Source organism: Cucurbita pepo, chromosome LG15 (assembly GCF_002806865.2).
Source record: "Cucurbita pepo subsp. pepo cultivar mu-cu-16 chromosome LG15, ASM280686v2, whole genome shotgun sequence".
NCBI lineage: Eukaryota > Viridiplantae > Streptophyta > Magnoliopsida > Cucurbitales > Cucurbitaceae > Cucurbita > Cucurbita pepo.
This window is the reverse complement of record NC_036652.1, coordinates 8480486-8507010: the sequence shown is the minus strand read 5'-3', so window position 1 is coordinate 8507010 and position 26525 is coordinate 8480486. Positions and strand designations below refer to the sequence as shown.

The 26525-nt window shown below is 39.7% G+C and overlaps 5 protein-coding genes across 8 annotated transcripts; 3 read left to right on the top strand and 2 right to left on the bottom strand.

Moving 5' to 3' along the window:
• Positions 1-689: 689 nt before the first annotated feature.
• Positions 690-10573, top strand: LOC111811477 (glucan endo-1,3-beta-glucosidase 12-like). 3 transcript variants are annotated; one of them, XM_023698344.1, is made up of 9 exons: positions 690-883; positions 1168-1367; positions 2147-2610; positions 2760-2795; positions 6911-7901; positions 7977-8121; positions 8767-9216; positions 9936-9966; positions 10078-10573. In XM_023698344.1, the coding sequence occupies exons 1-5, from the start codon at positions 733-735 to the stop codon at positions 6915-6917; spliced, it is 858 nt and encodes a 285-aa protein (XP_023554112.1). In that variant the 5' UTR covers positions 690-732; the 3' UTR covers positions 6918-7901; positions 7977-8121; positions 8767-9216; positions 9936-9966; positions 10078-10573. The 3 variants fall into 3 exon arrangements, with proteins under 3 accessions (XP_023554112.1, XP_023554111.1, XP_023554113.1); XM_023698343.1 differs by having other exon boundaries at positions 6911-8121; XM_023698345.1 differs by lacking the exons at positions 690-883; positions 1168-1367; positions 2147-2610; positions 2760-2795 and adding an exon at positions 6197-6706.
• Positions 3028-5509, bottom strand: LOC111811476 (protein ROOT PRIMORDIUM DEFECTIVE 1). 2 transcript variants are annotated; one of them, XM_023698342.1, is made up of 2 exons: positions 5094-5509; positions 3028-4869 (listed from the first exon to the last, which is right to left on the bottom strand). In XM_023698342.1, exon 2 carries the CDS (start codon positions 4819-4821, stop codon positions 3301-3303), a length of 1521 nt encoding a protein of 506 aa, XP_023554110.1. In that variant the 5' UTR covers positions 4822-4869; positions 5094-5509; the 3' UTR covers positions 3028-3300. The 2 variants fall into 2 exon arrangements, with proteins under 2 accessions (XP_023554110.1, XP_023554109.1); XM_023698341.1 differs by having other exon boundaries at positions 3028-4896; positions 5094-5508.
• A 1456-nt stretch (positions 10574-12029) lies between the features above and the next one.
• LOC111811392 lies at positions 12030-12866 on the top strand. Its single transcript, XM_023698208.1, has one exon. It carries the CDS (start codon positions 12030-12032, stop codon positions 12864-12866), a length of 837 nt encoding a protein of 278 aa, XP_023553976.1.
• A 2108-nt stretch (positions 12867-14974) lies between these two features.
• LOC111811373 (glycerol-3-phosphate acyltransferase 1-like) lies at positions 14975-16878 on the bottom strand. The gene is made up of 2 exons (XM_023698184.1): positions 16069-16878; positions 14975-15984 (listed from the first exon to the last, which is right to left on the bottom strand). The coding sequence occupies exons 1-2, from the start codon at positions 16798-16800 to the stop codon at positions 15100-15102; spliced, it is 1617 nt and encodes a 538-aa protein (XP_023553952.1). The 5' UTR covers positions 16801-16878; the 3' UTR covers positions 14975-15099.
• Positions 16879-18125: 1247 nt separating this feature from the next.
• Positions 18126-26497, top strand: LOC111776512 (ribose-phosphate pyrophosphokinase 4-like). The gene is made up of 7 exons (XM_023655978.1): positions 18126-18330; positions 23653-23968; positions 24837-24932; positions 25030-25098; positions 25188-25316; positions 25885-25981; positions 26244-26497. The coding sequence occupies exons 1-7, from the start codon at positions 18215-18217 to the stop codon at positions 26372-26374; spliced, it is 954 nt and encodes a 317-aa protein (XP_023511746.1). The 5' UTR covers positions 18126-18214; the 3' UTR covers positions 26375-26497.
• The last annotated feature ends 28 nt before the right edge of the window (positions 26498-26525 follow it).

The window sequence follows — 26525 nt, the reverse complement described above, 5'->3', positions numbered from 1 at the left end:
TTGCCTTATCTTTTTTATACCAAAGTTTAGTTTGGGGGAATAACAAAATGGGCTCTGATTCTGATTCTGTGGCTTAGTGTATTCCATAGCTCGATTCACCATTACATCATAACAGCGTTTTGGAGTCAATTTTGTTGGTTAGGTTGGTATGGATCACATCATGGGCCTCGCTGTGGCCCCAACTCATGATGCCCTCATTCTACCAAATCCTAAAAAGACCTTTCCTAAACAAACTTTGACACTAAAAATCGATCAAAATAACTCACGTAAATATGATATTTCTACTATTGTATCCAGATTTCTGTAAATTTGAGATCTCCATATTTTTATCGAATTTTAAACTATGGTTGGTTTGCTAAAATTTTAATGGGATATTGTCCACTTTGAGCATAAGCTCTCATGGCTTTGCTTTGGGTTTTCCCAAAAGACCTCATACCAATGGAGTTAGTAAAGATGAAATGTAATAAATTGTATGTAATAAAATGTAAAGATGAAATAATTTGGAAATGATGGGGCATAAAATTTGATCATGGGCCGTGTATATTCGATTGGGTCACATAATGTGGACTGTGGGCGGTCGAAGTTTGGGCCTTTTTTGATCCATGGGCTTCCATTTTGTCGGGCTTTATTTATTTTTATTTTTTTATTATTTTCTTCCAAAAATTTAATGTTATTTCGGAAAGAATTGGCCTGCAACTGCAAGCATTCAAGAGGACGGAACGAGAAACGGAGATGATATTGAACTCTGCAGCAGCCGTGGCTAAGGTTGTTCCTTTCCGGCCTCTGTTGAAGCCGATACGTGCCTCTTCCAATATCAGCACCGAACAGCTACGCGAGGAGCTCAGTCACCTTCATTCTGAAGCAGACACCACAAGAACCAAGGGTATGTGTGCGTTCTTTTGCCTGTGCTACTACTGCAATTACTTTCTATAATCTTAGCCAAATTAGATGCTAATTCCAGCCTCATTTATTTTGATTTCCTTTTAACAAGTTTTTGATTCGCGAGGTGTGTGTTGGATTGTTGAATTGGGAAATGGCAATGGGTGTCGTGCATTGTTCTTTTCTGCCGCGAAATTTAATTTACCTGATTTCTCGCTCCAATACCCTTACAATTATTGTCATCTGTCTCAATGACCTGTTTTTGGAATGAAATTGTGGTTAATTCAGCAAACAATGCGAGAATGAGACTTTTGAGATTGTCTGAGGCTGCTGAGAAGCTACGGCGACAGGCTGCTATTAGCGTACGAACAGGGAAGGAAGATGACGCGAGAGATCTGCTTTTCCAGAAGAAGAAGGTAATGCAAGCGCTGGAGAAGTCAAAGAGTCGAATCAAGCTGTTTGATGAACTGTCAGCAAAGCTTAATGAGGTAAAATAAAGTAATAAGCAAAGCTTAATGTTTTACTCGTATTTACGCACTAATCTGGTGGAGCTTTTAGTTACTGCAATGTCCTATATGTTCAGTTACTGGACTTATATATTCCAGTTAGTCCGTTTGTGATATCATTCATGTCGTTGAAGCGTTGCAAAGGGTTGTCAAATGATAAAACAGAACTCACTAGGTACCCCACTTTGGCCAAGAGGCATGCGGCGTGGATTCCTATAGAGTCCTTGACCAAGGATAATTTCAAAAGGGGTTTATCTATCTGGGCAAAAGCTCAAAAGAAAAGTAATGCTTGTAATATTATGGTAGCATACCATGGCTGGTTTTGTTTTAATGCACGAAAAAACGACGAAAACCATCAGTTGCTTGCATTTGGAGGGGGATAATTTAATGGGGATCTTTGTGACGAGGTTCTCTTAGTGAAGATGATTGACTATACATGATAAGGACATACAGGGCAATGCTGCTAGTGATAGTCATAGTATTCAATTCATTTGGTGCATTGCTAGCGCTCTTTTTGCAGCTTGTGAAAGAATGAGTACATTTTGGCCATGGATACAGCAGCCTGGAAATTTACCTCATAGATCTTAAAAGGGGAGGGTGTGATCGCAAGTGGAGGTTTTTTGGTAATAGCAGCCCTGGCACTTCTGTTCTCACACTCACCCTTTTGTTTCTGCTAAAATAGTTTTCTAATCTGGTTCATATTATCCAAGAATCTGTTCTTCAGTTTTAGCAATGAAATAGCAACTACTCGGTTTTCTTAGGCAATATACATAAAAGAGAGTCAGCTAATCGGGAATATTGATTCGGATCTGACAATGACCACTGAAGATGGGTCAAGCCCTGTTCGAATTGCCTCTTCAGAGCAGGAAGCTGCAGAAGATTCAGATGAAACTGATATTGGGTGTAAAGATGTAAATCTTCCAGAAGATCAAGATTTGCAGCCTAATGCAGAGGATTGTGCAATCGTCGATAATGACGGAGAGCAAGAGGCCCTTACATGCTCTGATTTAGGGAGTGAAGATGAAATGGTAAACTGTTTAAAGGGAGCATCATCTTATGAGGACTTCATGGAAAACCTGGACAAACAGCTAAACATAATTGAAGATGAACTCAACACCGTGCTGAGGGCGTCAACTGTTCTATTAGATGGTGAGGATAAACAAAAAAATTTAAGAGTGCAGCAAATAGTGGAACTTCAAGATAGCATCCGGCTTATCAGAAAGAGGTAATCTATTCTTCACCACCCCCATTAAAAAAAACACAACATTTTGATCATCATTGAACTTTCACCCTGTTTAAAGGGTGGGGATTCAGACATGAAACCTGAAATTGCTGGCCAATCTAATAAGGTTATTCCACTGTTTCTGTTGACAGAATCTCAAGTTTCAAGTTGGCAAATGCGAACATCAGGTAATACTTGGCTTTGGAGCACTTGTTTCTTGTGTATTCGTAAACTTTGTTTCTAGTTTTTGGTCGCTTGATGCGAGATACCTTTCATATGGAGAACCCAATGTTTTCAAAGAGTTCAAGGTAATGCAATTTTGTTGTCCATTTTCTATGCACACTTGGGAGATATAGTTAACCAACCAAGCCTAGTTAATTGAATAGAGCTTACCAATGCAAAGGGAAGGAAATTGCCGAATCAAATCTTTCCTCGAAATACCAACCAATTGTAAATAATGAAAAGGAAATAAAAAAATTTAAGTACAACAAGTTTGGGCAGTAATGCTCTATCCCGGTGGATACAACGGGCAAATAAGTAGTCATCTTGTACCACCACATCAGGAGCTTCACTTCTCTCCACTCCAATATAGATTTGGATGTTAACTTTCCCACCAAAAAGAACTTTCGAAGGCCAGTTCCAGGAGGCTTGCACTTCCAATGATATTGTGCCTATTGCTCGAGCAAAACTACGCTAAACCTTTGTCCTCACTGAATATCTCTTACTCATATTGGACCTCTCTCTTTTAGCATCCCTATCCCTAGAAGGTCTTTTAGCATCCCTATCCCTAGAAGGTCTTTTCGCACTCGAGTTCTTTCTCTTTGATGATCGCATTCTGTCTCTAACAGCATTTTCTTTGAGATCAACATATCTCTTACTAGGTCCATCCTCTTTTCGATCAGCCTGAATGTTATGATTACTACTAGCATCTTCATCTTCACCTTGGTCTTCCTCTTCGTCTTCCTCGTCATCTTCATCATCAGAGGAGTTGAATAATTCAGCTTCATTCTGTTTCCCAGATCCATCATCTGACCCTTCTTTCTGTTCTTGCTTCTGTTGGCGAGTACTCTTATGCTCGCTAGTGGTTTTACCGTCTTCCTTCACTGTGTTCATAAGGTGAAGATACTTGTTTCTAATGATCATCAAGGGGCTACTCTCAATTACCGAACCCCTCTTATACGCTTCTTTCAAGACAACTGTGTACGTTCCAGCCTTACTCGATAGATAGAATATCCCTGGATGGTGAAGCAATGCTCTCTTAAACCTTGACCGAAGGCCAAAGTACTCTCCTATGCCCAATACAGTTTCCTTCTCGGTCTTCTTCGTGATAAGCATATGAAGAAACTCGTGTAAAATCGCAACAGACCACTTATCAGATTCATCGCTATTTGGAGGGAGATGTGTTGCATTTTCGTAGGGAGAAATGTAAGGTAGCTTTTGCCACTCATCCACCCACTTCTTGAACTTCTTGTCCATCTCAAACCCGTTTGAGTATTTCATAGGAAAAGTAACATGCATTCCCTTCGATGTGCTGCCGGGTTTTCCTTTTGCGGCCATCTTCTCTAAAACTGAAGTGGCCAATTCGTTGCTCCAACATACCAATTCCAACGCTTGCATAGTGCCCCATCCAGATGCAAAATTTTGGTGTCCTACAACTTTGAAGTAATCTGGAAACTCAGGAACTATACTTTGAACATAATCTTTAGGAAGACCCAGCTCCCATTTCAATTGATCAATGATACTTAAAGGTATTTTATGGACTCTCGATAGCATCAAGAGCTTCACAAGTCGATCTGCAGCTTGTTGTCGACAAATTTCACTTTGATACGTTAACTGCTCTTCAGCATCAAGTTCAAGGACCTGAGAAGTTAGCCGGACATGAGGTTGAATGCCAATGCCTCCAGGGAGAAATTCTTCAAAAATGGTGGGATATTTTCTGATCAAATCAATGGGACGCGTCGGAATCCTTAGAACTTCCCTTTTCTGAGTTATGATGGAAACTGGAACAGACTTGGACGGCTCTGATTTTATAAAATTCTTTATATTCATCACCGGCAGAAGGTTCTTCTCTCTCTCAACAGCATGATCAAGACCACGATCTCGAACCCATTTAATTGTGCCGTCTACATATGTTCGAAGGCTTATCTGAAATACGTGGCTTTGCTGTCGGCACTTGTGGGGAGGTCCTGAGCAAAAGCGGAAGAACAGAGACATTGTAGTGCTCTACTTGGCTTCACTTTCTTTGTTGTTTCGTTGATTGAGCTTCAAAAATAATGAAAACCGAGCTATCTGAAACCATTCCCAACACAATATGCATAAACACTAACAGTGAACACAATAAATAAAAATGCTGGACAAAGTATCGACCAAACCCCAAGTATCTGTACAATACAAACCAACAAACCTTGTGACTAGTTAAATCATTGGGTACAGGAAAGATTTAAGCTAAAAGATCAAAAGGAAATTTTGAAGAGAGTAAATGTTACCGGCGCTGGCAGTGGACGGTGGCTGACGGAAGAGAAAGAAGAGTAAAAAGTTTTGAGGCGATGGCGACGGTCGGCTGAAGGTTGAAGTCTGATATGAAAAGACGAAGAACGGCGGCGAGTCAAGGGGAGAACGAGAGAAAAGGCAACGACGAACGAGGGCGAGTGGCACGGCGACCAGGCGGGGAGAGGAGAACGAACGAGGGAGAGCTCTGGCGCTGCGACTGATTTGGTGCGTAGTGGAATCGGAAGACGGAAGTGAAGGCCGAAGAAAATGAACGATTGAATGCACGTAAAACCCTTAAATATATATATAACCGGTGCGGTTCGATCTGACCCGAAAATATCCCATTGAACTGAAGAACCGACCGGTCATTCCTTCAAGAAGCCACTCAATCCAAACCGAACCCAACCTAATGCTTCTGAAACCTTACTACTTTCCCTCTACAAAGAGGAGAGGAGAGGCTGCTGCAGCTGCTATAGAATTTAGAAATTCGAATTGAAGATAGAAGGAGGTAGAACACGTGAGAAGAGCGTGCGTGTGTGGGAACTGGGCAGCCCTAGCCCAATTATTTGGGCTGAAATCTTAGGCCCAATTGTCCATACTTCCTTGACTTCCAGCCCAGGACAACATTTGGGCTGAAATTCCAGGCCCAGTTGTCTATGCTTCCTTACAGTTCGAGCCCAAGGCAACGTTTGGGCCAAAATGTCAGGCCTAATCGTACCGGTAAACTCTGCCTGCGCTTCCGTCAGGCCTTCATCGTCAAGCATGAACATCCTCCATAAGAACATAACCCATTCATTAACTTTTTCTGCTGCCCTCTTCACCATCTCTGTGTTCCCATATGTTCTACAAACTGCGACCCCTCGTATGATTGCATCTGCCTTAATTGGCATGGTTTTTAGGAGCTGCTCTGCTTCTTCAAGAAACCCAGCTCGGCTGAACATGTGCACCGTTAAATTGTAGTGTTTTGTTGATGCATCAATTCTGTATGTGTTTTTTGTCAGTGAGAAAAATCCGCTGCCTTCATTCTCCATAAAGCTAACAGAATCTGGTTTAAGACTACTTCCTTTTCGCAGCCATTCACTGCCAGGCCAAAGATCGTGGAGTTCCAACTAAATATCCTCTGTTGGGCATTTTCTCAAACACTTGAAGGGCCTTCCCTATGCTACAACATTTGCTGTACATGTCTATGATCGCTGTTTCTACATTGGCACTCAACTCTAAATTGTTCTTCTTTATGTACTCGTTATCCATTCTCCTTGCCGAAAGTGCTCCAATTTGAGTTGAAGCATTTAACAAGCTCACCATAGTAAACTCACTAGGCTGGATTCTCTCTTCTTGCATTTTGACAAACAGCTTGAGAGCTTCTTTGAACATCCCGTTTCTAACATACCCACCAATCATAGAATTCCAAGAGATCGGGTTTCTAACAGGCATTTTATCGAACAGCTTTCCTCGACTCGCCAATTTCCCCACATTTAGCCACACCCATAATCATGGAATTCCAGGCAACGCCATCGAATTCCATTTCTTGTTTAAGATTCGACGTGCTTTATAGAAACCCGCCATCATGGGCAAGTCGAAGTTGAGAGTAAGCTTTGAAAACTGATGGGTAAGTCAATCTTTGGGGTTCTACTTGTGAAGAAAACAACATGTCGATGAAAAGAGAGCAATTTCAGGTTTTGAGCTTTGAGAGAAGCCTCTTAGTACAGTATTCCAAGAAAAAGGATTAGAATTTCGCATTTGCCGAAAGACCAAATATGTGAAGGGAGCCCACAAAAATTTACTAACATATTTTTTCACTTTTGATTCTCAGGTTTTAGTTTTTACCTCACAGAACTCACGAAGTAGCTGAAGAAGGTGTTGAACTTTCCAGTGGTGTGGCCATGGCAGAAACTCCGTCATCCAATTCCAATCTAAGGCGGGGCCACCATCCACCCAAAAAAAGAAGTCATCATACACATGGGCCATCGGTATTGTTACTTTCTAATCCGTCTATAGTGCAAACAGCAGGCTTAGGATTCACTTTTAGACTGTCCACTTTATAATCATTTTCACATTCACCATTTTTTGTTTGGAAACTTTTGGCCTGGACTGGACCTGAATTGAGGACTTCCATTCAAAATGTGCGGTGCTTCTTCTACACGGGTTCTGTTTACAATATTCATGCTCTGGTTGGATCTTAAGATTATTCATATCCTTAAGAGCTTTCTTTAGTTAATGTTTGGGATTTGGGCTGCTTTGAGTGTATCAAAGGCAGTTTTATACATATGTATATGAACATTCTTGTCAGGATTGATGATCTTCTAACTGAATTTCCTTCAACTACCTTGGACTTGTTGTATATTTGGCAAGGGATAGTTAGTCGAAAGATTCTGTGGTGACCCACTGTCCTCCAAATTAGGATTTCCCATTAATCAACTGCGCTGTAGTTAGTCAAGATTGTGGGATCAGAAGGAAATAATTAGGCAGGAAAAAGATTATCCCATTTTTAATGGATCCATGCTGGAGTGGCCAGAAAGGAGAAGGGAAAAGAAAACATATCATTACCATCATTACAACAACAATTATCAGTAAGCAGCCCACATTAAAGAACTAAATTTCAATCATATCTTTCTTTTTGTTAACTATCCTCGGGCTTCCCCCATTTCCCTCTCTTTTCCTTCCTCTGTTTGTCATTTGCTCGCCCCCTACACCCTATGTCTACTCTCTCTCTCTCTCCACCCAAAGAAAAAGGGAGCACTTGGTACTTTCGAAATGGATATTTTACAGGACAAGGAGTGTAAAGTCTTCAACTTTCGGACAAGGTAATGATGCCACTCAACAATATCATATCATCTTTTCATGCCCAACTCTCTATATTTAAACCAGGACAAAAGTAGGAAACTCTAGTAATTAAGGAACTAACGCCTACAAGTGGGAGGATGAGGAACAGCCCGATCATTAGAGGAAGAACAGGAGGACTGACCCAGGAATGGCTCATACAAAGCCTCATATTCCTCATTCTTGCTCATTTTCTCTGTCCAGGTGACTGATTATTCATTTCTTCTCTACATTTGGAGTATATATGATGATCAAACGTCTACTTAAATATTTCTATTCTCGGCATTTACTTCATTCCAATTGAATTTTCTTTCCTTTCTACAGACGAAGCATGTGCCTGTTCTTCTATCTTAACTGTCTGCTACACAACCTTAAATGCCTATTAATTTTTTCTCTGCGTCTTATTCGAATTTGTATTTTTTTTTCCTTGTGGCCGTGTTTATCGTTTAATATTCATCTCTTACAAATATTTCTCATTTGGGTCTCCTAAGAATAACTGTTCTGAGATGTTGATTGTGATTATTACTGAAATTTAAACTACTTTTTAAATTCAAGATGTAGTAAGAAACAATTTTGATCTTGTTGACTCAGAATCTTATGACAAAGATAATTTAGAGTAAACAATCAGATATTAGAAGTTTCACTCATGTTTGCTCTGGAATCTTTATATGATATGCACTTGTTATTCTAATGACGGTGAATTTCAACTGAGTTTTTTTGTGTCTTCATGAAGGTTTTATTTTGTTTTGTTCCATTTCCAAGTTCAGGAAGATGAGTTTATTATTGTTCCTTAGACAACAATGTGAGAAAAAATAGCTTGAATTTTGAGTCTGGTATCCAAAATGACAGGACACACAAGAGAGCTGAACCATGAGAATCAGAAATTCAGTTCCCCAGTTTCCACCACTCAAAGGGATATCACCACCCCTATAACAACTGTTCCCACAATAATCCTGTCCAATCCCACTGCATCAACTCCATTTCTCAATCCAACTTCAACCTCGGACACATATTCTCCGACCATGGAATCTCCCAAAAGATCATCTCCACCGTTGTCAGGGGCAAGTTGGTGCATTGCTAGTCAAAGTGCATCACAAACGGCATTGCAAGTTGCTCTAGACTACGCATGTGGCCATGGTGGTACTGATTGTTCAGCAATTCAAACTGGTCAGAGATGTTACAACCCAAACACCATTCATAATCATGCCTCCTACGCATTTAATAGCTACTATCAGAAGAATCCCGTTCCAAATAGCTGTAACTTTGGTGGGACTGCTGTCATTACTAGCACTGACCCAAGTAAGTTGCTTCCTTCACAAGTTGTTCCTTTGTTGCCTAACTGGATCATAATGTGTTCGTTTACCACTCTTTCTCCTTTTCTTTTATTTTATTTTTCTTTTTTTTTCTTTTGTGGAGAGCTTTTTCTTTTTCTTTTTCTTTTTTCTTTTGGGGAGGGGGTTAAGGGAGGGCTGAGCAAGATAAGGCAAATTTTTAACAATTTGGTCAAGATACTTCAATGTTACAAGACTGAACTGTAACAACCGAAATCCCACCGCTAGCAGATATTGTCCTCTTTGAGCTTTCCCTTTCAGGCATTGTTCTCTTTGAGCTTTTCCTTTCGGGCTTCCTCTCAAGGTTTTAAAATGTATCTGCTAGAGAGAGGTTTTCACACCCTTATAAATAATGTTTCGTTCTCCTCCCCAATTGATGTGGGATCTCACAATAAAAACTGATTCTCCAAACTAGTCCAAAGAATCGAGGAGGTCTAGCCATAGAAACAGAACCCACATTGTTGCAATGCTAACTGAGAGAGTTCCTTCTAAATAACCAGAAGATTTGGGTTGGTGAAGGAAGAAGGTTAGGTGTGTCTATAGGGACTATAAAGTGACGTGAATTATTGAAGAAGCTGTAATGGGATGTAATGGAATTCTTCTTTCTGCAACTGGTAGATATTTAGCGACATAAAACTTCATAGATTGACTCTGTCTCTATAAAGCCTGGTTTGCTATTTTTTTCAGGTACAATGGCATGTCAGTATACATCCACTAGGTAAAAGCCCCATCATCCACTGCTTCCATTTGCTTTCCTTTCCTTTCCTTTCCTTTCCTGCTACCACCATTCATATCCTAACAATCCCACTGTCTTTTTGCAACTCTCCAGCACAAGTTCATCAATTCTAAACACCACAAATTCCAAAGGATCAGCAGTGTTTGGAGGTGTACCCTCAAGCCCCTCTCCTTCAGCAGCAACTTGTCAAGCAATAAATGTTGTGCAACAATTGTTGTTGGTGACCATGGTTTCTCTCAGATTACTATACAGCAACAACAATCCTCGTGACTGATTGGTAACCACAAAACTAACTTACCCAATTGAAGTTGGTTGAAAGATGAGTTGGATCAAGGAAGAACAGACATATCTGGGCCATGTGTTTTCTAGTCTATTTGCTCATAAGTTAGTAGAGAAGAATTTGAATGTTGTGTTGGATGTGTAGAGCATATGCACATGTCTGCTACTTAAAAAAGGATGAAACCCTTTTTTTGTTGATGTGAGATCTGTCTGGTTTTTTATTGCAGAGCATCTTCTTATGACATTGTAGAAAAACAAGTAGCAGCAGCAACCATACATCAATCCATTCTCCTTCTTCTTGTTTCCATTCTACACTTTGTACCTTTCCTCTTGAATTCCTCTGTTTTTCCCTTGCTAATATACTGTTCTTTTTATATGACTCTCATAATTTAATTCATTTGAAATTATTGGTTTATCCAATTTTTATAATATTATATTGCAACAGTCGTATAAAAAGAATCTTAGATACCTTTTCCACGTCACCATTGCTTTTCTTTTTCATATTTTTTCTTTATTCACTTAATATTTAAATTATTTTTTATTATAATACCATGAACTTTGAAATTTCTATGTCCATGAATTCTCAAACATATTTGATAGTATTTTATTGTCTACAAATGTGATCTAAATTTGTAATTTTAAACATTTTGGATCCAATCCAAGTTTTTAAACTATAATTCATTCAAAATTATATAAATGGATTGTTTGTTTATTTATTTATTTATTTATTTAAAGGAAGAAATTTTCAATCAGCATCTGATATTATAGTGAATAAGCTATTCATGTCTGCCAATAACAGTGTTTGTGAGTATTTTGTTCTTTCATTATTGATTGAAAAAGAAATGCATTTTTTCCACTCTCTCTCTCTCTCTCTATATATATATTATTTATTTATTAAAAAAAAAAAAAAAAAAAAAAAAAAAANATTTATTTATTTAAAGGAAGAAATTTTCAATCAGCATCTGATATTATAGTGAATAAGCTATTCATGTCTGCCAATAACAGTGTTTGTGAGTATTTTGTTCTTTCATTATTGATTGAAAAAGAAATGCATTTTTTCCACTCTCTCTCTCTCTCTCTATATATATATTATTTATTTATTAAAAAAAAAAAAAAAAAAAAAGAAAAAACTGAGAGAGGATGATAACTTGTTCATAATTTCATAAGCCACGTAATATCATATAAATTTGGGTCCTTCCAAGAGAAAAATCATTTAATCAAAAATGTCAATATCAATATCAATTTATTCCTTCATACATTTAATTCTTTCGAGCAAAAATGAAAATTCCACCAATAACATCCCATCAAAATTTTATGATACGTCTAATTAGATATTCTATTCTTTTTGACCCACATCTCCATTATTTCATTTATACTCAATCTGTCACTCTATATAGTGTCGAGTTTATCCTAATAATTCTAATTTATCTTATTAATATACTATATTTTTCAACCGTTAATCATAGTATAACCCACTTAAAAAAAATCATAGCATTTTAGTCCATTTTTCCTCTATAATTATTTCTTTTATTTAATAAAAACCCATGAAAAGTTAAAATATATATTTAGAATTTGGTGAAAAAAAAAGAAAAGAAAAAAGAGAGAGTGATGATAAAATGATAAATATGAATAAAACGAAAATAAAAAGGTGAAAAGAAATGGCACCAAATTATAGTTGCTTGTAATCCAGGGGCGAAGTTAAGCACAGCCAATCCCTCCATTTCTGTCAATTCTATAATTATCTCAACGTTGAATCCCCTTCCACAATGGAAGACCGCCAATCCCTCTCTCTCCCTCTCCTTCCCGGCACCAGCGCCGCCGCCACACCCACTTCTCCCAACCAATCCCCCTTCCTCTCCAACCACGCCGTCGCCGTCCGCCTCCTTCTCGTCGCCTTCATCGGGATCACTTCACTCTGGGCCAATCACGAAGCCTCAAAAGGCTTCGACATCACCATTCTCAACAACGCCAAAGGCTCCCCCGCCGGTCAACGCTTCGATCTCTTCTACGTCTCCAATGACGAAGCCACGCGCCTGATCCTCAACGCGAGTAACTTCGTCGAGAATCTGATCTACCCTTCTCAAACCTTTCCAAAGAAGAAGGTTAAGAGCGTGCATCTCACTCTCTCCCTCCGCGATCTCCCTTCTAATGTCGCCGTCGAGCATCTCGACGGCGGAGTCGACTTTGTCGTTTATTTGAGCCCTTCGATTTTCAACGATAGAAACGTGAATCACGCCATGTCCGCTGCGATTCTCAGAGGGATTTCACGCGTGTGGCTGTGGAATGGAGAGGGCTACGCGCCGCCTTCGCTTCTCGCCGGAATGGTCGAGCACATAACCGCATCGGCCGGATTTGTCGAGAAGAAATATTCGGGTGGGGTCGTTACCACGTTGATGGCATGTGATCCCATGTGGTGGAAGGATAAGGACCCTACAGAGGTCGCAATTTTTCTCGAATATCAAGAGAGACAGCAGAAGGGTTTCATCCAACGGTTGAATCAAGAATTGAAGTCCAGGTGGCAGGATCGGACGGTGGAGAATGCGGTGGGTATGCCAGGCGAGCGCCAATGCGATTCGTTCAATTCTTCCGGAATAAGGGTATAGGCAAATAGGGGAATGGTCCCGTCCACATGGGTCAATCATTTGAATCCATAGCGTCCTAGAATTGCCACGTCGGATGGGTTTGTCTCGTGCTTCTTTGTTTTTTTTTTGTTTTTGTTTTTTTTTTTTTAATTAAAATTTTTTTTCCGGCATTTCCTCTTACAATTTTGTCTATTTATTGTTCATAAAATATCTGGTAAGCTGTGGATTTGTACAACTCATGTTAAATACTCGTGAATGCTACACACAATTGCTGATGCTCTTTTAAATACTTCTTTCCTTAATCATATATTTTCCTAAATTATATATATATATATATATATATATGTATGTATATATATATATATATATATATATGTATGTATATATATATATATATATATATGTATATGTATGTAAACGGTGCACATTTGGAGGGTTCGAGTTGGAGAACTTATGGACTTACAACAAAGTTGAGTGGTCTGTAGAATCTAATACCCTATGGCGTTTAATTATTGTTATAGACACTTTTAAGAATATCCTTGAAAAAACATGGGAAAGGATAAATGGGTGTACATTTAAATCATTTATCTTCTGGAAAGTTGTCTACTTCGATTCGGCTTTATTGTTACGATATTTTTCAGAGGAAGAGGAAAATCTTTATCATATTCTTTTGATTTGTAAATTTGTCGGGACTATCAACAAAATCTTTTTTTGACATGTTTGATTTTCAATTTGTCCAACACAAAACTATAGAGATAGGATCGAAAAATTCCTTCATTTACTATTTCGAGAGAAGGGAAAGATTTCTGTGAGGTTGAGAGGAATAACACGACCTTTAGAAGATAGAGAAGGACCCTATCAATGTTTGGTCTGATGTTAGGCTCTAGGTTTCTTTTTGGTGTTCGATGACGAACACTTTTTATAATAATTTCTTAGCTCTTATTGTTCATGATCAGAGCTCCTTTCTTTAGGTGGGCTCTCTAATTTTCTATGAGTTTGTATTCTCCTACTTGTCATGTTCCTTGCCCCCACACAAAATAGACATTTTTATACTCGAGAGGAGTTTCCAAACTATATATCTCTTAATTCAATATATATCTCCCTAAGTTATAATTAATTATAAATGGTATTTTGGCGGGAAATAATATTTTTTTATATTATATTTCATTTGGAATTTATATTTTTTATTATATTTTTTTTTGTTATCTAAGTAGCATATAAAAATTATTAATAATATAATCCCGTCTTCATCATTTTCTTAGCTATTAGAGAGAAAATTTGTCTTACTTGCCGTCAATTCTAGTAGAGGCAGGGCCCACGCACCATAAATGGACATTCCTAATTGCTATTCTCTACTCTAACGTGTCAAGTTATAATTGGTGTCGGCAACCATTTTCATTTAAAGAATAGAAAATCACTTATTATTATTATTATTACGATGATGATGATATATACGTCTAAGTTTGTTTTATTTAAAATATCACATTTTACTTCAAAACTTATAAATCTTATAAAATAAATTATGTCTAATTAAAATCATAGGTTTTAGAGAATAAAAGATACAAAATTTAAAAAAATTGAACTAAAATATAATTTAACATTTAATAATAAATTATTTGAACAGCGAATGAGATGATAATTAGACGTTAGTGGTAAGAATCCGAAATAATTAGAGTGGTAGGTAGCAGGTTGCAAATAGAAATAAATAATGGGTCCGAATTCAGAACGACATGGACATTGGACAAGGGCTGCACTTTGTAATTAAAGAGGATTAAAAGGACCCGAAATATGTAAATACCAAATCTTTTGACACGTGTCTCACTGTTACAGTCTAATGAGATGACTCAGCATGCCACATAAAAGCTCACTGTTCCCCACAGGGGTAGTTTACCGTTGGAATTCATTAATTAACGTTCCAATCAATTAAACGACGCCCTTTATTATGCTCTATATCTCAGGGCAACATAGACAAATATCTACAAGGTTTATTTCTTGTCCATAGTTATTTTTCTTAAGAAAAACAATTGAATTTTTTTGAATGATATGCAATTTTAAATTTTATTTTGAATCTTAATTTTTTTAAATCAAACACATTAAATTTGAAAAGATAAAATTAAACAGTTAACATAACATATAAACATGAAAATGTATGTAAATTCACGAACTAAAACAACACAAAAACAACCCGACCAACATAAATTTGGAGTTGTACAAAAAACAAAAAACAAAATATATATCATTTTGTTAGAATTTTTTATGTCGGAGCAACCAATCCAGAATTCCCAGCCAACATCAAGTACTTATCCTTTCTGGTAAGCTTAGTGCATTCAAATCCCAAAACATCGCCCAATTGCCTTTGTACATAATTAGCAACCTCGTAGCTGGACTTCCCTCCGCCGCCGCATGTCATTTCCTTCGGAAGCTTAGGAAGCACAACCATGTCGTAGCTCGCCCTCGGATTCATCAAAAACATAATCGGATCCAACCATTTTAATCCACTCGCTGTCGTCCCATAAAACATACTCACCCACGTCTTAACACCAACCGGCACAATTTCATCGCTCAACTCTGCAAAAAGTGGACTGAATCTCAATAAATACGGCTCCCGACATGTCGTCCCTTCAGGACATACCACCAAATCCCCTTCGCTTAGTAACTTCTGCATTTCAGCACCATCCTTTTCTCTGTCTCTTGTCAATCTCACCGTCTTGATTGGAGATATGATTTCTGAGAATCTGCTTACGCTGTACGTCGCTGCAACCAATGGCTTCCCTACTGATGCGCTCAACACAACAGGGTCCAGCAGTGTCCTGTGGCTGCAAACAAATAAAACCCGGTTTTGGGTTCCTTCTGTTGATGCCTCTGTGTAGCCTTTGAGGGTTATTCTTAACCCACTCCAATGGCTTAAAAAAAGCCCCATTTTGTAAGGAAGAAACGAGCCAATACAGATTCTGTAAATGGCTAACAAAACCCCAAAAGGAATCCAGAGGAATGTGCAAACACTTGCAAAAGGAGTGGGTAAAAACGCCAATCTTCCATCGTGAAAAATCAGTGGTTTTGGGTAATTTTGTCTTGAAATTACTGAACTGGTGGGCGTTGGTTGGCCTTTATTATCCTCCTTGCTTACAACATAAGCTTCCTGCAAAAACAGGACATGTTTTTAGATATAAAATTACCCGATGGGGTGTCAAAAAAAAAAAGGTAACTTTTTTTATTATTGTACCTTGCAAAGAGAGATGAAAAGATGATCATGAAGCTTTGGAGATCCAATGCCAATATCAGGCTTTTTATCTCCAAAATACTCGATTAAAGCTTTGTGCTTTACAAGCAAGCCATTTCCAGACACCAAGCCAGTGTAGTAGCGGCCAAAAGTTTGCAATTCAGTCCCTATAACGTCATTAACATTCAAATAATTTCTCAAAAACCCCTCCACCATAACTCTAGGTACACTTGTAAAGACAATCCTAGAGCCAGTGGCTTGAAAGACCTCGAAAGCATGAAGGTTGAGATTGTCGAGAAAAAACTTAGGGAGAACGGTTGAGCTGACACTGGCCATGTTCTTAGTTGGGAGGCCACAAAAGGAAACGAAAATCATAGCTTTGAATTTGGCGTCCCAATCCAAAAGACAGAGAATTGGCCATGAAAGAAGCAGGATTATGGCTCGAAAAAGGCTGCCACCTTCGAAGGCAACAAGCATGAAGTAAGGGAAAAAAGAGTAGTTTTTGGAGGAGCTCAAAAGTGCACCGTTTAAGTCACAGACAAGAGTTTGAGATGCTCTGTTTTCGAGGCTGCATTTGGAGACGTGGGGGTACAACGAGGGCTGTTGGTTGTGCGTTTTGAGAGATGGGTTTGTAAAAAGGAACCCATATTGCCTCACTTTTTTGGCTGCTTTGTACCATGAATTGGCTAAGAGTTGGTGTATGAGCTTCAAAACAAACCTCGGAAAAACAGCCATGAAATCAATGGATTTGGGATGAAGCGTTTTGGTTTGGAGTATGGAGAAAATGAAGCGTTTTGGGAGAGAATTTATAGGAAGAAATGGAGGGTGTGTGTATTTGGTTTAGGCACACCGGTTGCATTAATTGAATGGTGATCTTATTTTTGGGTATTACAATTACTACAAGTCCGTTGGATTGTAGGTCACCCACAAGAAGGTAATATTATCACACTTCCCCAGTACAAAAATCTATCCGAACACGACAGGATTCTACTTAACTCGCTTATTTATTTATTGTAATAATAATAATAATCAATTTTGACTTTTTTTATGGCGGCGTTCTTCTTGGGCTTCTCCAATCACAGCCAGACCATGCTTGATTTTGAATGGGTTCAAAACCCAAGAAATGGTTGGGGAGGAAAGTGGGCATTTTCCCAATGCAATTGATAGCCAAGGCTAAGTTGCATGAGTAGCCATGTAAATTTGGCACATAAGGTTTTGCTATCAAAGTTTTTGTTGTGTGGTAGTTAAGTTCATGCACTCATCATTTAAAGATGGGTTCATAACAAAATGGGCAACAAAAATAAAAATACAATCTTCCTTTTAAATGCCAATCATTTTGTATGAATGTTCTAAAGGCATCATCATGCAAAATTGTTTTGTTTGCATGTATATTTCATGTAATACACAAAACCCTTTCCATCCCGACTAATCATAGGTTAAACTGTTTATTTAATTTTTGAACTTTTGATGCTTTTAAAATTCACAAATCTTCCAAACAAGTTGAAAAATCTAATAGAAATATCTTACCGCTGCCAAAAGTTCAATATATATCCTTGTAAAAGTTATCAATCTCGTGTTGAGTATTGTTTGGAAAGGAGTACCATATCAAAAGGTTGATTATGAGTTTATAAGTTAGGAATGCATCTGAGTTTATAATCAAAATAGACAATATCATGACAAATAGTTCCTGTCGGATCAAATTCGGATGGAATCATAGGAGAAGTTATGTTGAGGATCATTGAGAGTGAGTTCCACGTTGGCTAATTGAGAGAATGGTCATGTGTTTATAAGCAAAGGAATACATTTCCACTAAGATGATGCCTTTTGGATAGGAAATCCAAAACAAAGTGACGAGAGCTTATGCTTTTGGGTCAACCCATGGGTTTATAATGCCCAATACTTTTGGGCTCAGCAAACGGACCCAATGAGTCCCACATTTTAAATATTTTTACCGCTATAATTTCACGCGTCAATTTGTGAGATATTACTTATTATGGCATATCATCAAAAAGGAAAGAAAATCGGTAAAAAAGGAGACTTACCTATTTAATCTCCCCAAATCCATTTTCCCTACTGTTTTACTCTCTTCTCTCTGGTTCTGCTTTGAGTGAAAGCAGCTCTCTGCCGTAAAGCTCAAGTGCGGGATTCAATGGCAAAGCCGCCGAAGAAGAACGTCTTCCTCTTCTACTGTGCGGAATGCGAAGAACTTGCTCATAAAGTTGCAGCTCAATCCGATTCCATCACTCTCCAAACCATCAAATGGAGGTCTATTCCTTTTCTTTCCTCCGAAATGCAAATTTCTTTACTCTCCTCCCCTCCCCGCTGCTTGTTTCCCACTGGATCACTCTTCCTTCTAATTTATGCTTCGGTTTGTGCTTTTGAGTTATGTGGTTCTTGTGTTGTTTGGCAGTTCTTAACAATAGTTTTGTTTTTTCGAAGTAGTTTTTTATTAGCTTGTAAATGTAACGATCATCTTATGCTTGAAATTCTGTTCATAATCTCATAATTTACTGTCATCCTTAAAAATGATTGAACTATAAGCTTTCGAGTAGATGGAGATAAAAATTTTAAGAGCTCATTTGTTCCTCACTTAGTTTTTGTTATAAGCATAGTTTCCAGAACGAATAGCCGGCGGTGATCCTTTGGTTTCGCCTTTTGTGATAAAAACTTGTATCATAAATAAACATGTAGTATGTGAAGATTGGGAACTACAACATTTCAGTTTTGTGAAAGATATCTATACAACTGAAAGTAAACTTTTTATTTTTTGTGTCACCTACTTCTGTAAGCTAATTCTTATGTTGTGGTAAAAGTTACTAGTAGCGGCATGGCATTTGCTTTGCCAGTTATATTGTATTTGTAGCAGTCTGCAATTTTTACATGTGTACTTAAGGCAGGCAAGTTATATATGGAGTTAAGACCTTTGATATAGTACCATCTGCAAAGGGAATTAATTTTTTTTATTCAGATTTGGAAATAGGGGACCAATCACTCTGAATGGTTTTAAAGGGAAGGCTTAAAATCCTAGAAAGCTTTTCTTCTGTTAGATTTGGTTGCGAATTTGTGAGACAAGTAGTAGCGTTTCTCTCGAGGTCCTCTTTCAAGCAAATCTTGGAGAAGTGTTGAACTGGGTTGTAGTTGATCATAGCTACGCATATGTTATGATTGCCTTTTGTTAGCCTGTTTTGGAATCTTCAACCCTGGAGTAAAAGTAGTTCACTAACCTTGAGCTTGTTGCCTTTTCCTTTGGAACTGCTTTGTTTCTGTTCTAGTCCTAGAAAGCACTACTATTTCCACTAGAATGTCGGTGTCTCTGGTGATTTGTATTTTACTGACATTCTTATATGGTTGTGAGAAATGAAAAAGGTATGCAGACATTTTATACGTTTCAGGTATATATGAGACTCATTTAGTAAAGAAAAAGGGAAAACAAATTGATGATGCCATGAACAACTCTAAACCCAAAATGAAACTGGACTAAAGTGAATGTAACTGCCTAAACCCACCGCCAGCAAATATTGTCCTCTTTGAGCTGTCCCTTCTGGGCTTCCCCTCAAGGTTTTAAAATGCGTCTTTTGTAACGGCCCGTGCCCACCGCTAGCAGATATCGTCCTCTTTGGGCTTTCCTTTTCGGGCTTATCCTCAAGGTTTTAAAATGCGTCTACTAAGGAGAGGTTTCCACAACCTTATAAAGAATGTTTCGTTCCCTTCTCCAACCGATGTGAGATCTCCCAATCCACCCCTCCTTCGGGGCCCAGCGTCCTCGCTGGCACTCGTTCCTCTCTCCAATTGATGTGGGATCTTACAATTCATCCCCCTTCGGGGCTTAATGTCCTCACTGGCACACCGCTTAGTGTCCACCCCCCTTCGTGGCTCAATGTTCTCACTGGCACACCGCTTAGTGTCCACCCCCCTTCGTGGCTCAATGTTCTCACTGGCACACTGGACGGGGATCAGCGTCCTCGTTGACACAATGTTCGGTGTATGGCTCTGACACCATTTGTAACGACTCATGCCCACTGCTAGTAGATATTGTCCTCTTTGGGCTTTCTCTTTCGGGCTTCCCTTCAAGGTTTTAAAAAGCGTCTACTAGGAAGAGGTTTCCACAACCTTATAAAGAATGTTTTGTTCCCCTCTCGAACTGATGTGGGATCTCACAATACACCCCTCCCCCTCCCCTTTGGGGCTCAGCGTCCTCGCTGACATACCGTTTGATGTTTGACTCTGATTCCATTTGTAATGGCCTATGCCCACCACTAGCAGATATTGTCCTCTTTGGGCTTTTCCTTCCGGATTTCCCCTCAAGGTTTTAAAACACATCTACTCGGGAGAAGTTTCCATAACTTTATAAAGAATGTTTCGTTCCCCTTCCAACCGATGTGAGATCTCACAATCCACCCCCTTCGAGGCCTAGCGTCCTTGCTGGCATTCGTTCCTCTCTCCAATCAATGTGGGATCTCACAATCCACCCCCCTTTGAGGTCCAGCGTCCTAGTTGGCACATCGTCCAGTGTCTGGCTCTGATACCATTTGTAACGGCCCATGGCCACCGCTAGCAGATATTGTCCTATTTGGGTTTTTTTTTTTTCAGGCTTCCCCTCATGGTTTTAAGGCGTCCCTACTAGGGAGAGGTTTTCACAACCTTATAAAGAATGTTTCGTTTCCCTCTCCAACCGATGTGGGATCTCACGATCCATCCCCCTTCAGGGCCCAGCGTCCTCGCTGGCACACTGCCCGGTGTCCACCCCCTTTGAGGCCCAACGTCCTCGTAGGCACACCGTCCAGTGTCTGGTTCTGATACCATTTGCAAAAGCCCATGCCCACAGCTAGCAGATATTGTCCTATTTGAACTTTCCCTTCCGGGCTTCCCCTCAAGGTTTTAAAATGCATCTACGAGGGAGAGGTTTCCACAACCTTATAAAGAATGTTTTGTTCCCCTATCCAACCGATGTGGGATCTCACAATCCAGCCCCCTTCGGGGATCAGTGTCCTCGTTGGCACACTATCCATTGTCCACCCCCCTTCGGTGCCCAACGTCCTCGTTGGCGCACCGCCCAGTGTCCACCCGTTCAGCGTCCTTGTTTGTACACCTTCCAGTGTTTGTCTCTGATACCATTTGTAACCGCCCATGCCCACCGTTAACGGATATTGTCCTCTTTAGGCTTTCCCTTCGGGGTTCCCCTCAAGGTTTTCAAACATGTCTACTAGGGAGTGGTTTCCACAACCTTATAAAGAATGTTTCATTTCTCTCTCCAACCGATGTGGGATATCACAATTCCCCCCCCCCCCCCCCNGCACTCGTTCCTCTCTCCAATCATGTCACAATCCACCCCCCTTTGGAGCCCAGTGTCCTCGTTGGCACACCGTCCGGTGTCTGGTTCTGATACCATTTATAACGATCCATGCTCACCGCTAGCAGATATTGTTCTCTTTGGGCTTTCCCTTCCGGGCTTCCCTTCAAGGTTTTAAAACGCGTTTACTAGAGAGATGTTTTCACATCCACCCCCCTTTGGGGCTCAACGCCCTCACTGGCACACCTTCTAATGTTTGATTCTAATTCCATTTGTAATGGCCCATGCCCACCGCTGGCAGATATTGTTCTCTTTGAGCTTTCTCTTCTGGGCTTCCCCTTAAAGTTTTAAAACATCTACTAGGAAGAGGTTTCCACATCTTTATAAGGAATGTTTCGTTCCCCTCTCCAACCGATGTGGGATCTCACAATCCACCCCCCTTCAAGGCCTAGCGTCTTCGCCGACACTCGTTCTTCTCTCTAATCAATGTGGGATCTCACAATCCACCCCCTTTGAGGCCCAACGTCTTAGTTGGCACACTGTCCGGTGTCTGGCTCTGATGCCATTTGTAATGACCCATGTCCACCGCTAGCAGGTATTGTCTTCTTTGGGCTTTTTTTTCTAGGCTTCCCCTCATGGTTTTAAAACGCATCTACTAGGGAGAGATTTTCACAACCTTATAAAGAATGTTTCGTTCCCATCTCCAACTGATGTGGGATCTCATAATCCATCCCCCTTTAGGACCCAGCATCCTTGCTGGCGCACTGCCCGGTGTCCACCCCCCTTCGAGGCCCAATGTCCTTGCTGGCACACCGCCCGGTGTCCATTCCCCTTCGGGGATCAACGTCCTCGTAGGCACACCATCCGGTGTCTGGCTCTGATACCATTTGTAAGAGCCCATGCCCACAGCTAGCAGATATTGTCCTCTTTGAACTTTCCCTTATAGGCTTCCCCTCAAGGTTTTAAAATGCATTTACAAGGGAGAGGTTTCCACAACCTTATAAAGAATGTTTTGTTCCCCTATCCAACCGATGTGGGATCTCACAGTCCACCTCCCTTCGGGGCTCAACGTCCTCATTGGCACGCTGCTCGGTTTCCACCCCCTTCGGTGCCCAACGTCCACCCCCCTTCATTGGAGAGAGGAACGAATGCCAACGAGGATGCTTGGCTCCAAACGGGGGTGGATTGTGAGATCTACATCCGTTGGAGAGGGGAATGAACCATTCTTTATAAGGTTGTGGAAACCTCTCCCTAGTAGACGTGTTTTAAAATCTTGAGGGGCAGCCTGAAAGGGAAAGTCCAAAGAGCACAATATCTGCTAGCAGTCAACGAGGATGCTTGGCTCCAAACGGGGGTGGATTGTGAGATCTACATCCGTTGGAGAGGGGAATGAACCATTCTTTATAAGGTTGTGGAAACCTCTCCCTAGTAGACGTGTTTTAAAATCTTGAGGGGCAGCCTGAAAGGGAAAGTCCAAAGAGCACAATATCTGCTAGCAGTCAACGAGGATGCTTGGCTCCAAACGGGGGTGGATTGTGAGATCTACATCCGTTGGAGAGGGGAATGAACCATTCTTTATAAGGTTGTGGAAACCTCTCCCTAGTAGACGTGTTTTAAAATCTTGAGGGGCAGCCTGAAAGGGAAAGTCCAAAGAGCACAATATCTGCTAGCAGTGGGCATGGGCCGTGAATTTTCTTTTCCTATCTACGTATCTATTTGTATCTATACCCAAGAAAAATGTGAAGGCTCTCATCATCTTTTTATCTACCTAACTACTCATCTGTCTGTTGACCTATTAACTATGCATCTCTAATCTGGAGAAGCAAATACCACTGGCAAGTGACTGTATTTTCGTCATCCATCATCTTATTACCTAGCCCCCTCACCAGGAGAAAAAAAGGTAGAGAGAGAAGAAATAGGGTTTCTCATGGGTGTCAAGATGAATATTGCAACAAGAATATGTACTTGTATCCTTGTTCCTTGGGAAAATGGCATTTTTTCAATGTATACATACATCGTTTAAATCTATGTGTTGTTGCCCTAGCCAAATGGCTGTTTTAAGCCATGCCATATCTGATTCTATATTCATGGCTTATCTGTGTCCTCTAATTGTATCCTTTCTTCTTGGGTTCTCTTTGTTATGCTATGCCTTCTGGTTTTTCTAAGAATTTTTTTTTGTAGTTCATTTTGTACTGGTCTTTATAAACTATTTCAACTATACTGGTACCTGCAAACTCCTAGAGCTAGTCTTTCATTTGGTAAGTGCTATAACCTGATTATTTTCATACCATATACAGGACATTTGATGATGGTTTTCCAAATATTTACATAAACAATGCCCAAGATCTACGCGGGAATCATGTAGCATTCCTTGCATCCTTCAGCCATCCAGGAGCTATCTTTGAACAGATATCGGTCATTTACAATCTCCCGAGGCTTTTTGCTGCTTCATTCACGTTGGTATTGCCCTTCTTTCCTACTGGCTCCTTTGAGCGAATGGAAGAAGAAGGGGATGTAGCTACAGCATTTACCATGGCAAGGATCCTATCAAATATTCCTATCTCGAGAGGTGGCCCAACAAGCGTAGTGATCTATGATATACATGCCTTGCAGGTTTGTTTTTATTGATTTAATTTATATTCAATTAGACCCTACATCCTTGATGATTAAGTCACCACATAGCACAGGCAGCGCTGAACAATGGTTGTGTTGGTGAAAAAATTTGTGAATTGCATTTTTATCATGTTTGTATTGTACTTTAGTTAGTGTCTTATCAGTTATTGATTTCCCCATTACCATAGCTTGCTACGCCCATTCTTATATCTTATCAACACCTTTTCATCGGCCAGCTTCGCATGAATTAACTTTTAGCAATTGCATTGTAGCCTTTGAGAATCATCTGATGTAACAACCCAAGCTCACCGTTAGCAGATATTGTCCTCTTTGAGTTTTCCCTTTCGGACTTCCCCTCAAGGTTTTTAAAACATGTCTGTTAGGGAGAGGTTTCCACACCCTTATAAAGAATGTTTCGTTCTCTTCCCCAATTGATGTGAGATCTCACAATCCACCCGCCTTCAAGGTCCAGCGTCCTCGCTGACACTTGTTCCCTTCTCCAATCCACCCCCCTTCAGGGCTTAGTGTCCTTACTGGCACACCGCCTCGTGTCCACCCCCCTTCGGGGCTCAGCCTCCTCGCGGGTAGATCACCCCGTGTCTAGCTCTGATATCATTTGCAACAGCCCAAGCTCACCATTAGCAGATAGTATCCTCTTTGGACTTTCCCTTTTGGGCTTCCCCTCAAGGATTTTAAAATGCGTCTGCTACGTAGAGGTTTTCACACCCTTATAAAAGACTTTCGTTCTCCCCAACCGATGTGAGATCTCACCTTCGACATCTTCACTCTCTTTCTCTCTTCCTCTCATTGTCAATGTGGTATTATTTAATTAATATCATCTTTTATATCAATGTTCCTTTTATTACAGGAAAGGTTTTACTTTGGGGATAATGTTTTGCCTTTGTTTGAAACTGGAATTCCGCTCCTGAAGCAACGCCTCCAACAACTTCCTGATGCTGACGATGTGAGGAGTGTGGATTACTATGCCCAGAAAACATTCTTCCAACCCCATTGTGGTTCTTCTTTTACATTGTCCATGATTCAATCCTGCTATCTTGCAGGTAGTAATAGCATTTCCAGATGATGGAGCTTGGAAGCGATTCCACAAGCAACTTGATCGTTATCCTGTGGTTAGTTTTAGTTTATTTAAAATTTACAGTATGTTGTATTTGAGTACATTTCTCTCAACATTCTAAAATCTGATGCCAACTAATGGCAGGTTATCTGTACAAAAGTTCGTGAAGAAAACAAAAGGATAGTGCGGATCAAGGAAGGAAGTCCTGCTGGTCGTCATGTTGTTATTGTTGATGATTTGGTACAATCTGGAGGAACCTTGATTGAGTGCCAGGTATTCCTAACCCCTGGGTCCTATTCCTGCTACATACACTTGCAAACCAGTGCCTCATAATTTGGAAATTTCATTTAAGCGCAATGCTCCATCACTTGGTTTTGTATCAAAACTAGCTCCTTTCCAAAAAAAAAAAAAAAAGAAAAAAGAATTGCCTCATAGCATTCATTTCATACCATATGACTGCTGAGTAGACGACAGGCTTTAAATCATTGTGAATTGGCACACTGAATATGCTATCAAATGCCATCAATTTTCCTCAGCTATTGAGAACATTCTCATTATCGCTACTCCATTATTCAAAAATTAGCTCTTATTTTGAAAAAAAAAACAATTTTTTTTTTTTTTTTTTAAAGGCAGTGAGCTACAAAAAGTTCCTTTTACATGAACATCATTGATGAAGGCTTTTTATGCCACAATATCATTTCTGCACACAATTCTAAGCATGCATATTTTCTAGATTGATTATTTTTTGAAATAATTGTGGTCAAGATGCAGGCTGAAAACCTCCAATCATATTCTTGAGTGTCTCCTGCATTCTAATATTTCCGCTCATTTTTTCTATCAGAAAGTTTTAGCAGCTCACGGTGCCGCCAAGGTTAGTGCATATGTTACTCATGGTGTTTTCCCAAAGCAATCATGGAAGAGGTTCCTTCATGTGAATGGTGAGCGGTTAAGTTTTCAGGATATGTTGCTTAAAATCACTTTTGTCACGTTTAAAATATTCTTTAACATGCTTTTAGTCCTTCAAAATCAATTTAATGTTTAATTTTATACTTTTAAACTTGGAGTAATTTGAATCATGACAAAAATAATTTTAACTTAAAGAGTAATGGGATTAATTTTCAGGTGTTTTTAAGTAGGTTAATCTCTACATCTCATGAATTTTCAAGTGTGGTAATCTCTATGTTGGTATTCTTTTTGAAGGAATGGAGACGTCGTTTTCCTACTTCTGGATCACAGATTCCTGCCCTCATACGGTCAAAACCATAGCAGATAAAGCTCCTTTTGAAGTTTTGAGTCTTGCTGGTTCCATCGCTGATGCCTTGGTGATTTGAATAGATGGGTTGTTACTCAATTATGCGAATATGATGCGTATCGTACTGATTCTGATGTATGAGTGAATGCTGGATGACATCCTTTTTGGTGAAATTGATGGTTTAATAGTGTGCCGTTTGTCATCTTCTGCCCTTTCAAATATTCCTGACC

Excerpts from the sequence above, each read along its gene's own strand:
- LOC111811476 (XM_023698342.1), bottom strand. The coding sequence starts at position 4,821 with ATGTCTCTGTTCTTCCGCTTTTGCTCAGGACCTCCCCACAAGTGCCGA.
- LOC111811373 (XM_023698184.1), bottom strand. The coding sequence starts at position 16,800 with ATGGCTGTTTTTCCGAGGTTTGTTTTGAAGCTCATACACCAACTCTTA. Across the intron at positions 15,985-16,068 it reads TTTTCATCTCTCTTTGCAAG|GAAGCTTATGTTGTAAGCAA; the intron begins GTACAATAATAA and ends CTGTTTTTGCAG.
- LOC111776512 (XM_023655978.1), top strand. The coding sequence starts at position 18,215 with ATGGCAAAGCCGCCGAAGAAGAACGTCTTCCTCTTCTACTGTGCGGAA. Across the intron at positions 25,317-25,884 it reads GAACCTTGATTGAGTGCCAG|AAAGTTTTAGCAGCTCACGG; the intron begins GTATTCCTAACC and ends TTTTTCTATCAG. Across the intron at positions 25,982-26,243 it reads GAGGTTCCTTCATGTGAATG|GAATGGAGACGTCGTTTTCC; the intron begins GTGAGCGGTTAA and ends TTCTTTTTGAAG.
- LOC111811477 (XM_023698344.1), top strand. The coding sequence starts at position 733 with ATGATATTGAACTCTGCAGCAGCCGTGGCTAAGGTTGTTCCTTTCCGG. Across the intron at positions 1,368-2,146 it reads TGTCAGCAAAGCTTAATGAG|GCAATATACATAAAAGAGAG; the intron begins GTAAAATAAAGT and ends CGGTTTTCTTAG. Across the intron at positions 2,611-2,759 it reads ATCCGGCTTATCAGAAAGAG|AATCTCAAGTTTCAAGTTGG; the intron begins GTAATCTATTCT and ends TTCTGTTGACAG.
- LOC111811392 (XM_023698208.1), top strand. The coding sequence starts at position 12,030 with ATGGAAGACCGCCAATCCCTCTCTCTCCCTCTCCTTCCCGGCACCAGC.